The 12,556-nt window shown below is 37.0% G+C and overlaps 1 protein-coding gene across 1 annotated transcript in view; it reads left to right on the top strand.

Moving 5' to 3' along the window:
• LOC111868553 (myosin-VIIa) overlaps window positions 1-12,556 on the top strand; it is a 109,994-nt gene that overhangs the window by 72,512 nt on the left and 24,926 nt on the right. The window contains exons 24-32 of the mRNA XM_023859298.2: window positions 1,123-1,296; window positions 1,514-1,741; window positions 4,327-4,500; window positions 6,078-6,195; window positions 6,813-6,939; window positions 8,277-8,446; window positions 10,471-10,661; window positions 11,085-11,203; window positions 11,722-11,980. Of these exons, the coding sequence (XP_023715066.1) occupies window positions 1,123-1,296; window positions 1,514-1,741; window positions 4,327-4,500; window positions 6,078-6,195; window positions 6,813-6,939; window positions 8,277-8,446; window positions 10,471-10,661; window positions 11,085-11,203; window positions 11,722-11,980 (1,560 nt within the window). The remainder of the gene's footprint in view (window positions 1-1,122; window positions 1,297-1,513; window positions 1,742-4,326; window positions 4,501-6,077; window positions 6,196-6,812; window positions 6,940-8,276; window positions 8,447-10,470; window positions 10,662-11,084; window positions 11,204-11,721; window positions 11,981-12,556) is intronic.

The raw sequence follows: 12,556 nt of genomic DNA, 5'->3' as shown, positions 1-12,556 counted from the left end.
GTCCGGGGAACTTTGCCCTCAAAACTGTCATCGAAGCTTGGGCTCTGTGGGCCGTGGCACCATCCTGTTGGAACCAGACATTTCCTAGATGCAGTTCTTCAAGAGCTGGTTCGAAAAAGTTTTTAATCATATCCACATACTGCTGTGAAATGAAAGTAACTGCATGATTGTCTTCTTCGAAAAAATAAGGGCCAATAACTCCAACTATCGACAATGCACACCATACTGTCACTTATCACTGTGAAGTGGCCTCTCATGGAGCTCTCTGGGATTGTTACCACTCCAATAGTACATATTCTGCTTGTTGACATATCCGGATAGGTGAAAATGTGTCTCATTACTAAAGAAAACAAGTTTGTCAGTGGGTAAAGTTTCCAATAACGTTTCGCGCACCGTTATTCAGTTCTGGAAATTACGTGGTGACAATTCTTGCACAACAGCATCTTATAGGGATGGAAATGAAGATGTTCGTGAAGAATTCAGCGCATTGAACGATTGGATATGTCTAGGGCGACTGCATGTTTGCAAGCAGAGCGTCTTGGAGATCTCAAAATCGACTGTCAAACTACCTCCATATTTTCTGGTGTCATAACAGTCCGTTGTCATCCTGATGATTTTTTCATCACACTCCCGGTTGTCCCAAAGTTCTCGACCCATAAACCATTGGATTTCTGGTCGGGAACTGGACCTCTGGGCCTAATTCCAAAGTGAGTACAGAACGCACGCTGCACTGCCATGTAGGAATGGTTGTTCACAAAATAGGCTTCGACAGCAAACGCTCGCTGTTCACTCGTCCACCTCATGTTTCCTACTGAGGTGTATTAGACAGAAACTTCCGTGACTGCTGCGTTTGCTGAGCCTATCCCCACTTTTCTGTGACCTCCCCTCCCTTCACAATGCGTCTTCACAAAAAGGAAGTTTCTGTGCCCCACTCTGTATAATCCTAAACTAAGTTACTGAATACTAAACTATAGTTTGGTTTAAAGTGCAGTATAGTTCTTGTTCTAAATAGAAAATAAGCATATTTGAATATTGCAGAATAATTCTGGAGTGTTGTTTATGGTATATATATGTTAAATTGAGAGAAACTTAAAATAAAATGTTCAATTATTTTAATTTCAGGCTACAAAATCAAAGAAGCCCATCATGTTACCCATCACATTTATGGATGGAAATACCAAGACTTTACTTGCAGATTCAGCAACAACAGCTAGGGAATTATGCAATCAGTTGTCAGACAAAATTGGACTTAAGGACCAATTTGGTTTCTCTTTGTACATTGCTCTTTTTGACAAGGTATTTTAAAATTAAAATGTTACTGTTATGTTGAAGTTATGGCTTATGATGACAGTTTACTTGCAAGGAATTTGTAATTTTTGTTATACTTGCTTAACCTGAAGAAGTGTTTTCTTTCAAAGACTATCCTGTATGGTATGATAGCTAGAGCACTCATTCTTTACCTAGGTTTTAATAGCTTGTATTCAGATAATCATTTTATTTTTCTGTAACATAGGTATCATCTCTGGGCAGTGGTGGCGACCATGTAATGGATGCCATTTCACAATGTGAACAATATGCAAAGGAACAAGGTGCTCAAGAACGGAATGCTCCATGGAGACTGTTCTTCCGTAAGGAGATCTTTGCACCATGGCATGAACCCACAGAGGACCCTGTTGCAACTAACCTAATCTATCAGCAGGTGGTGAGAGGTGTGAAGTTTGGGGAGTACCGTTGTGACAAGGTACCATGAACACATTTTATCATAACTGGGCAGAATGAATAATGTACAGACTGGAACAGTTCATGAAATAGAAACTTCTATGTTTGTGCAGTACATGTTAAGAGATTAAGCTTTTCCATAAGTTTTAATTTCTCGGTTTATAACTCATTCTTCTGAAAACTTAGAACTGTTACACGCTTTCAGCCTGACTTATGTAATGAAATAATATTCAATAATCAGTTTTCTTTTTTTGCCACATGCTGTCTTTGGGTGATTTTAAACTGTTCACTAGTCATCTGTGTTTGATTTAACACGTGGTAGTGTAGTTGGTTGAGGCATTATGCTACAAGCCAGAAGGTCATGGGATCGAATCCTGATGAGGTGGATATTTTCAGTTTACCTAATCCTTCCAGTCTCACTATGGCCCTGGGGTCGACTTAGCCTCTGACAGAAATTAGTACCAGGAATATTCCTGAGGGTAAAGGGCGGCTGATGCATAAGGCTGACAACCTCACCGCCATCTGTGAGCCTACTGTCTAGAAAATGTGGGAGCCTCAACATCTCACAACCCCATGGGCCTCCACAGCCTGTTACAAGGAAACCTTTACTTACTTACTTTTACTTGGTTTAACACATTGTATCTTACAGTCTTTTTCTCTTATGGATCACATGTAATACAAAAAACATGGGTGTTTTATCTTAAAATTTGAGGGAAACATTTCATGTAATTGTATGATGTAGGGTTTGCCACTGAATGATGGAGCTGCTTTAGTCAACAATTTTCTTCAGATGAAGAACTCTAATGCATGGAATATTTTAGTCACTTCATAGAGTCACACAAATGTTCAAATTTATACAGTATATTAACAGTATCTTTATTATAGGCATACGGTACGTCATACTCCAGACACTTTAAGTATGCTGCCTGTCCTTTGCTAATTTTATTTACTATTGTTCGTGATCTTACTTCATATTTGCCATGAAGGCCATTACTTCTGGGTTTCTTGGTGCATTCAAAGTCATGTGTAATTGTTAAGTGATTTAATTACTGAATAACTATTCTTCTGCTTGTGTCAATAGAACTTTCTCATCTCAAAGATGATCGCTGAGCTTACTTTAACATTGGTTTTTAACTTACATTAAAATTATATTAATGTAGAATATTAAAAAAAAGACTTAATGATATACACCAGGGTCTCTGTTTTTCTATTTTAAAGGTTCATATTACTCTTTTATCAATAGGGATAGCCATGTCCTCATAAAAGGCTTTTTATCACTTCAGTTGGATGTTGAGGAAAACTTTTGTACTCATTATATTCTATAATTTGCTTTAGAGTTCCCCTTCAGATGCTTTAACATAATCTCTAAATAAATTATAGTTGTCAAATTGAACTGTCCTGTTTTGGATTGAATTTTGAAGAGTAAATAACCAGGACATTTAGGAAGCCATGCCATTCTTGTATAAAGCTTTTCCTGTCACATTGCCTAAATGTCTAATAGCTATCTTTGCATAGGATTTATATACCAAATTAGTAAAGTAATTCCCATGTAACCATTAATCAGATCCTTCACATTTTCTTAGGGTTGGTTCATTGGGTGTTGTATTTCCATTCTTCAGATTGATGGTGCAAAGTGTATTCTGAAAACCACATATGATATTTTATAAGTGTTGTCTCATAAACCCTGTGCATAACCCCTAACTGGGAGGACTAGGGATTTTTATATCAGAATAATTTGCCTTGTAGAGAAAGTCCATTGTTTGCCTCTCCAACTAAATTGTACTTTGCTTCATACTCCTCTTCTGATTGTCCAAGAAACGTTGCTTCGTAGTGCAATCATCTGGATCACTGGAGTTAATTGAACCTTACCATTACATCATATGAGGTGTGAAGTTGACCACTCACCTCCAACTAGTGCTGAGGTCAAGAAAATATGGATATCCACATACATCTACTCCCCCATATACCTTCATGGCATAGTGCTTAATTAGTTAAGCACAGGGACAACTTTACCTTTTCCCATTGCATCATAATTGCAATTTGGGAAGTTATTAAAAAATATTGTCAGTTGTAAATGTTTCGTTTATTGAAAATGAAGAGAAAACTTATATAAGACTATTAAAATAAAGGACTTTCAAAACAGCTGTATGATTTTGCAATAGTTCAGATCAATGGAAGAACTAATAAGAATGAAAGAGGCTAATTAGTATTAATTACACAAGGAAGAACTTTTACTGGGATCATTAGTTAAGCAATTGGTTGGGTTAGCATCTTATCATATACCATCATCAGCTTCTCAACTCTTCTGATCCTTGGTTGATTAGTTTAGAAATTAGATAGTGATCACCACTTATTTACCGTATTCCTAATTCCAGATTTGTAACCATGAAAAGGTCCATTATTATTTCCCTGATCTATGGAGCAGATATATGGAACATAACTGATAAACGAGCAAATCCAAATGAACTTTCTTATTCTGCGCAGAACAATTATAGTCACTTGTACCATTCTTCTTTTTTTAACCAGTTTTGTTTATTCCTAGTTCTCTTTTGTAATATAGTCACATACCAATAGTTATGTCAGTACTCACATGAATTCTGTTTGCAGGAGGAGGATCTGGCCATGATTGCTGCTCAGCAGTACTATATAGAATATTGCTCAGACCTGAACGTGGATCGTCTATACAATCTACTGCCTAGTTATATCCCTGACTACTGCCTCACTAGTGCTGATAAGGCTATAGATCGCTGGGGCCAGTTAGTTGTGCAGGCGTATAAGAAGGTAGTATATCTGTGCAACAGAAGGTGGTCTATTTATGATCTGATTTATTTTTGCATGTGGCATTTGAAATGAAGTTCTTATTCTTCATCTGCATTGAAGTAACTTGTGAACTGTAGGCAGGCCCTCTTGAGATAAGTAAAGTATATGATGTACACTACTACTGCTATTACTATTATTACTTCTGCTGCTACTACCACTACTACTATGACTACTACTACTACTACTACTACTACCACCGCCACCACCACCACCACCACCACCACCACTACTACTACTGTTATTTAAATATGAGGAAAAGTGAAGAATTAAAGGCATTTACTTTCCCTCAAAAGTGTTGTTGGCAGCACATAAAGAGGTGATAGATGTAAATAACATGAAGGTTTCCTCATTTCCACCCATATTCTTTTCATTGTCCTTTGAACAATGATAACACTAACACATTTAGCATGGCTTTTCCTTAGAATGCATTAAAGAGGAGTGATGATTTCTTCTTATATATTTTGTATGGTTAGAAAGTGTGAAAAGTAGCGAAATGTACAGAAGAATGACAGTTGAGTATCACAGTAACTATATAAGTCAAAGGAAAGTTTACATACGGAGGGAAGAATTCAAAAGAAGACCGACAATGTTGATGCACTTTCTGGAGAACCATTGATTCTCTGATGTGTTGAGGTTAAAAAGTAGATGTAGTGGGAATACTGAAGAATCACCATTGATGAAATTGTACATGAAATAGCGTTAGTCATGGAATAGATCAAGATCCGTCCAAAAACATTTTATTCTGATGGAATCCGAAAACTATGGGTCTTTTCGAAAAAATACATTGAAAATTTACTCAGGCAAACAAGATATGCCTAGGTGAGATTTGAAATTTCACATTAAAAATTACTGCCTTGATGTTTCAGAGAAACTTTCTGCTCCCAGATTCGGGTAGATGAGTGTACAAAAGATGGAGGCAGCACATTCCTTTGGAATGTCACAGATGACAGTAATTTTCAAGCTATACCCAACTATTCTATGAGTAGTTCATCACATCTAATAGTGAAATTACCTTAAATTTTTTATTTGCCTTCATATATATGTCCTAAGGATAAACTCAGTAACACGAATACATTGCAGTGACCTTAGGCATTCATTAGCATGTATGCTGAAAGTGGCATATGAGACCATTTATAAGAGAATAAGCACATGTGCTTATTCTCTTATAAGACTAATGTAACTTTAATATCTGTTAAATAGAAGGGAGATATAATTCACCATTTCCTTTATTAACATTTCCCTGCCATTCAGGATAAAGTTTTCCATGCATGAGATGTAAATGCTGGACCTTAAATATAAAATAAGCTTATCTTGCTTAATGAACACTTCACTTTTAATTTTCATGCACTAGTAATTTCTATGGAAGGACAGTGTTTGTTTTATTTATTTTTGGTTCTCAAGTGAAATAACACTGTCTTAAAAATAAGTATTGTTTCATATTGTATTTGTTATTTGAGGAAGTTAAGTTCTTATGTTCAGTTCATATATTTGTTATATTTTGTGTTTGCTTATTTTCTGTTCAAAAATGTTTTTGACAGAGTTATTATTTGAAAGAGAAAGTTCCAGCTCTGAGAGTGAAAGAAGATGTCGTTGGTTATGCCAAATTCAAGTGGCCTCTTCTCTTCTCCAGGTTCTATGAAGCTTACAGGAATTCTGGTAAGAGCTCTGCTAACACTGGTAGCAATGTGGAGGTGTAATTTACATTTGCTTGTTAGCTGCACAAAACTGATCATATATTAGTAGTTCTATGTAAGATATCAAAGTGGTGTAGCATAATAATATCACTTACATTCCAAATGTCTTCTGAAATCAAGATGTAATCACTGTAGTAAGGTAAAGATAAAGCTCTCCCTGTAACAGGCTGTGAAGTCCCATAGGGTTGTTAGATGTTGAGGCTTCTACATTTTCTAGACAGTTGGCTCACAGGTGGTGGTTATGTTGCCAGCTGTATGCACTGGCTGTCCATTACCCCCCAGGATGTTTCCTGGTACCCATTTCTGTTAGAGGCTGAGTCGACCTCAGGGCCATAGTGCGGCTGGAAGGATAAGATAAATTAAAAAAATTCAGTAACCTAATTGGGAATGGAACCTGTGACCATCTGGCTTGTAGCATATTGCCTCAACCAACTACACTACTGCATACCCCCGATCATTATAGTAAGCCTTAAAAAATTAAAGTGGAGGAATTTAACATTTTTGTCATGAGTATAATGATTGTGATGAACATTATAATTTATAGGTTTTATGTGGTGTAATATTACATGCTTGTTCCAGGTCCAGACTTGCCAAAAAATGATGTAATTATTGCAGTTAACTGGACTGGGGTGTATGTGGTTGATGATCAGGAGCAGGTTCTCTTAGAGTTGTCTTTCCCTGAAATTACCACAGTGGCCAGTCAGAAGTAAGTACATGAGTTCATTTCCACATTACTTGGGACACTGAATTACTTAACCCCTTCACAGTTTACTTTTTATAAGTTTCATCATGCCTGGTACACTTTGAAGCATGGCATCACACAGAATCCTCCATCAACAGTTGTTGCAGTAGTGCTCCATCTTCTGTTTACATTTTCCTGTGGCATCTTGGGAGTAGCATACTGCACACTAGAGTGTTGATCTTTCTTTGAATTCTCTCAACCTGAGAGGGTTGGGTTCAGTCTCGGGACCTCCCAGCTTTGAATTCCCATGACTGGAGTAGTGTTCCTGAATCAGGGGTTCTGCCAGTACTATCCTGAATTACAGGTTTTTTTTTTTTCAGTCCATCATTCTTAGACTAGAGGACATTGGAATTCCAAATTATTTGAACAAAGAGGTGGAAAAGTATTTTTGGCAACATATTTTCCTCCTCTTCTTGGTCACTATTTTTTTATTGCTTGTGGGGTGGGACTGAGTCCCTTATTGCGGCCACTTCTAGCCTATTGTACAAGCCCAAGATGATAGGTGAGGATGATTGTGGAGCAATTGGTGGAATGAAAATTGGCAGGGGAAACCAAAGTACTCGAAGAAAACCTGCCCCAGTGCCACTTTGTCCACCACAAATCTCACTTAACCAGACCCGGGATCGAACCCAGGCAACCGCGGTGGGAATTCTTGGTCACTAGATAGTCTCTTATATTAGAATAAACTCTGCCTGCACCTCCCATTGTGCCATTGTACTCCACACCAGATCACGGTTTTACTTTTTCTTCCCTGAATCCTTGGACTTCACAGTTTCTGAATAGTATTCTGTCTACAGAGGTGACACATCTTTTTCAGTGCATTGTAAACACTTTCCCTTACTGAAAAGCTGCAGTCTTCCTCTTGTTCAGTTTTTCTTTCGAAGATCTTCGAAACTTCTTTCCTATTTAGCTGCACAATACTGTACATATGTTTTATTTCAAATGAGAGTGTCTGCAGTTGAGTATTAACTGTCATTTGTCTGATAATATTCTTTCCCCAGCAAAGCGTTCACCAGAGAGAAATATTTTTGACAAAAGAGAAATTGACACTGATCCAGTGTGGTGCCTTTACCAGTGTATATAGATCTGGACCAGGCGTATTCCAGATTGTAGAAATGATAATAAACTCCACTGTGAGACCCTCAAATCCTATATTCATTACCACATTACCTATTTCTGACCCCTAACATGAGATGGATACAGTCCACATCCGTAAGTTATTTTTATTTGTTACAGTAATTCTCAAATATTGTTAACTTTGTCACATTTTCATAACAGCATGATTGGTTTCATGTTTACAGGACCAACAAAGTGTTCTCACAGACCTTCACGCTCTCTACAGTACGTGGTGAGGAGTTCACTTTTCAAAGTCCCAATGCAGAAGACATTCGTGATTTGGTTGTCTACTTCTTGGAGGGACTGAAGAAGCGGTCCAAGTTTGTCATTGCATTGCAAGATTACAAAGCACCAGGTTTGCACACAGTCATTTTGCAGTATGTTGTAAATAAATGTCCAGGATGAGTTACTGGTTGTGTGTTTTTGTAAGCAGTTGAGCTATGCATATGATTCTTATTTTTTCGGTGACTCGTTTTGTATGTGCTTGGGATGACTGAAGACTACACATTTGACCAGCTTGTAGAATAAGATATCCTAATGATGATGATGCCAGATGCTGAAAGTTTTCTGCCAATAAGGATATGATTAAGTAGCACATGGCAGAAATGGAAAATCATGTGACACCTTAAGGATTTAAGTGTAGTGTGATACTCATGATCTTATACAGATGTAAAATTGGTTTTATTTTGTGCATGACTTGGTTCGTGACCTAGATAGATGCCTAAGTACATGGGCGTTGTTATTTTTTGTGTAACATAACAGTAACCAAAAATAAGTCCCTAGATAAAACTGATTTTGCATAAATTGTTCTCATAATTGGTTATTCTCTCTAGTGATCTAGTAGCAGTAGTGTTCACACAAGAAACTTGTATGATCACGGGGAAAAAACAAACTTTATCACTTGTACAGTGGCTCACTTCCATTGTGCATAAACAGATTTAGGTCTCAGAGAACAAATATATGATTGTTGAAGAACATATGAAGCAAAAAAACTATTTTTGACAGACATTTAAGTTTGAATTTGTTCTTGGCAAACCTGAAGGTTTGGCTTGTTTACTTTAACAATATCTTCTTTCCAGTCATTTTCTCTGATGGTGGATTTGCTTTGCAACACCACATGCTATCTGTTGCCCTCTATGCTGTTGTGGTCAAACTGGAACTACGACTTCTTCACTGGTGTTACTATAGAATGAATATTCAGAATCTTAACAATTTCAGCACTTCCTCATCTTCACATTAATTTGAATATCAACCATTCACTAATTCAGGTATCATTCTGTCAACAGTAATATTCCTAGTTTTATTTTGTTTAAAATGTTAAACTTTGCTTATAGTTCTACTTGGCATATCCATCTTGTGAGGACAGTGCTAAGTGATGAACCAGTTATTCAGTGTGAATGATTTGCTAACCCACATGGTAAAAGCTTGTATTTAGATGGGATGTTCATGATTCCTTTGCCCAGTATCTTGATGATACATGTAAAATAACTCAGTGATTTCAAAACATGATGTCCATGCCAGAAGGGATTGCATCCAAAGTTGCAAGCAAAGCATCACAGTGACGTAAGTTAGAGAAGAAATATTAGAAGCATTTAGCTTATATTATTATATATTAATTAGTTTTTGTAACAATTTTTAAGTCCTGATTTTCCTGGTAAGGTCTCTGGTGACCCTGCTTAATCGGGTACTATTATTGGTACAACTGCCAGACACAAAATGTTAAGAATTCCATTCCTGGCTCTATTGTGACCCTAAGAGAAATAGCTGCTGGACAAGAGTTTAAAAGCGCTTGTCATTTGTAAATGTTGTATATAAAAAAGTATTGTTAAAATATATATATTTAGAAGGTAATGTTATATCTAAAATGGATATGGGATAAAAATTTCTGAAGTTATCTTCTGCTGTTTGTATGTGCGTAACATACTAACAAAAACACCGAGGCTGTCATTTTTATTGGTGTAATACACTACTTTTTTCCCAAATTTATTGTCCAAAGTGTGAGGGCGTAATTATTAAATAAATTATATAGCTGATTGTTCAGCCTATATATTTACAAGTAAATAAGTTGGTGGAATAATAATGCTTATGCTTGGAATTTGGGAAATATCCAGTTTGTCCTGTCTGAGGTTATTCATTATTTTCCTGAGACTTTCCAGGTGAATATGAGTACTTGGAGAGTACCTTGAAATTGGCATAACTGCTTTGTTACAAACCCTTCACAAGTCATATATTGTCATGTGTTGGTGACTAGATGCAGGGTTAGGATTGTGAATTGGATTCATTGAACACTTATAAATTGTAACTACAAGGAAGGGGTCCCTTTAGGATCATCTGGGAATGAAAACATCAGGAGACAAATTATATGGCTTTGATTCACAGGTGAAGGTTCATCATTTCTGACCTTTCTGAAGGGGGACCTGATTGTGCTGGAAGATGACAGTACAGGGGAGACTGTGATGAATTCAGGCTGGTGTGTGGGTCGTTGTGAGCGCACAGGTGAAAAAGGGGACTTCCCTGCTGAGACTGTCTATGTGCTGCCAGCATGCAGTAAACCTCCACAGGATATCCTGGTAAATGAAGCTCTTAAATCTGGATTGAGAAGAACAGAATTAGATCAGTGTTTTCCACCATTTTAAATTGTATACCTGCTTTATAGGTAAAATTATAGTTTTATATTTAATGCTTTAGATTTTTAGATAGAGGACAGAAAGATAAAATATTCTCAACTGAATTACTTGAATTTAATCTGCTCTTAATTTCTTTGTGATGTAATTTCTGTTTGTTTCTATCATTTTAAAATATTTAAGCTTTACCACACTTTTAAAGGATTTATTACTTGTCTTTATATTACTGATCTAACAGTGTTCACCTGCAAAAGGATATTGTTCTTAAAATAAAGTTTTCTGTGGAGTTTTGTACCTTCAGGCCACACAAAGACTCACATTCACACATATTTTTTATACTGACTCTAGAATAATATATTAACTTTATAGGCATTGTTCAGTCTGGAGAGTGCTGAACATGGACGTAAACTCCATCCCCAACAAGTGAATGGTACAGAGGCTCGAGAAAAACCACACACGTTGGCTGAATATGCAGTGGATCACTTCAGGTGAGTAGAATTCCTTGGTAAATACTGCCGCCATTAAATAAATTGTTTGTATTAATTTGTCTGCACCTGTGATTGTAACAGAAACATGTAAAAGGTGAAGGTAAAGCTATCCCTGTAACAGGCCGTGGAGGCCCATAGGATTGTGAGATGTCGAGGCTCCCACGTTTTCCAGAAAGTCTGCTAACAGATGGCGGTGAGGTTGTCAGCCTTATGCACTGGCTGCCCTTTGCTCCCAGAAAAAATCCTGGTACTCATTTCCGTTAGAGGCTGAGTCAACCCCAGGACCATAATGCGGCTGGAAGGATCAAGTCAATTGAGAAATCCAGTAACCTCATCGGGAATAAAGTTTCTTGTGGATTTAAATTTCTGTAGTTCTAGCCACAAATTATGGAAAGTCCAAAATGAATGGGAAGAAAAAGCTTTGGTGCTGCATGGTGTTTCACACCAATTCAAATGAGAATCAAATGTGATACATCACAGTTAATCCTTAACTGAAGAATATTTCTCCATCATTACAGACCTCCACCAAAACGCACGATGTCCAAGGCCTTGACACTAACATCAGCTCGGCGTGGTAACCCAGAGGAGCTATGGCGTCATTCTAGAGAGCCATTGAAACAGCCCCTTCTGAAGAAGCTACTGACAAAAGAAGAACTGGCAGAAGAAGCTTGCTTTGCATTCTCAGCTATGCTCAAATATATGGGAGACCTTCCATCAAAACGACCTCGTATAGGCAATGAATATACCGACCAAATTTTTGATGGGCCGCTTAAACATGTATGTGAAGTCAAATTTTGTGTGTGTGTGTGTGTGTGTGAAACATTTCACTGTTGAAAATATACAGTATTTGGAAATCTAGTTCATGATCTGAATGCAGGGTAGATGTCATCTTACAATTATAGGTGTTGTATACAGTGGTTTACAAGAATGAATCTGTTTGGCTGACATTGTCATTATTATAATCATTAGGGCTCGGATTTCTATGACCTAAAAACTTTGAAAATATGCATGCATTTATGCCCTAAAAATGGCAAAATATGACCTAAAATATGACAGAATGGCCCACAAAAAATAAGTAAATATTTAACAAAAATTCCTAAGAATGGCAATTTATTAAGAAGTTTACAAAGTTATTTTGTCCTGAATAAATATCTTTAAGCTCTGAAGCATCGATCACAACACATTGCTGACCCTGTAAAGAGAAAACATGAATGAAAATATTGTTTATTTTAGCGTGAAAAGTAAAGTAAAGTGTGCCAATAGTTGCAGGTAAATAATTTGTACGGTACCTTAATCTTCCTTTTCAGTAGAGTTGCACTGAATGACAACATGCATTTTCAAATTCTCGAACTT

The sequence above is a fragment of the Cryptotermes secundus genome, unplaced genomic scaffold (genome assembly GCF_002891405.2).
Source record: "Cryptotermes secundus unplaced genomic scaffold, Csec_1.0 scaffold330, whole genome shotgun sequence".
NCBI lineage: Eukaryota > Metazoa > Arthropoda > Insecta > Blattodea > Kalotermitidae > Cryptotermes > Cryptotermes secundus.
This window is presented reverse-complemented; position numbering and strand designations above follow the sequence as displayed.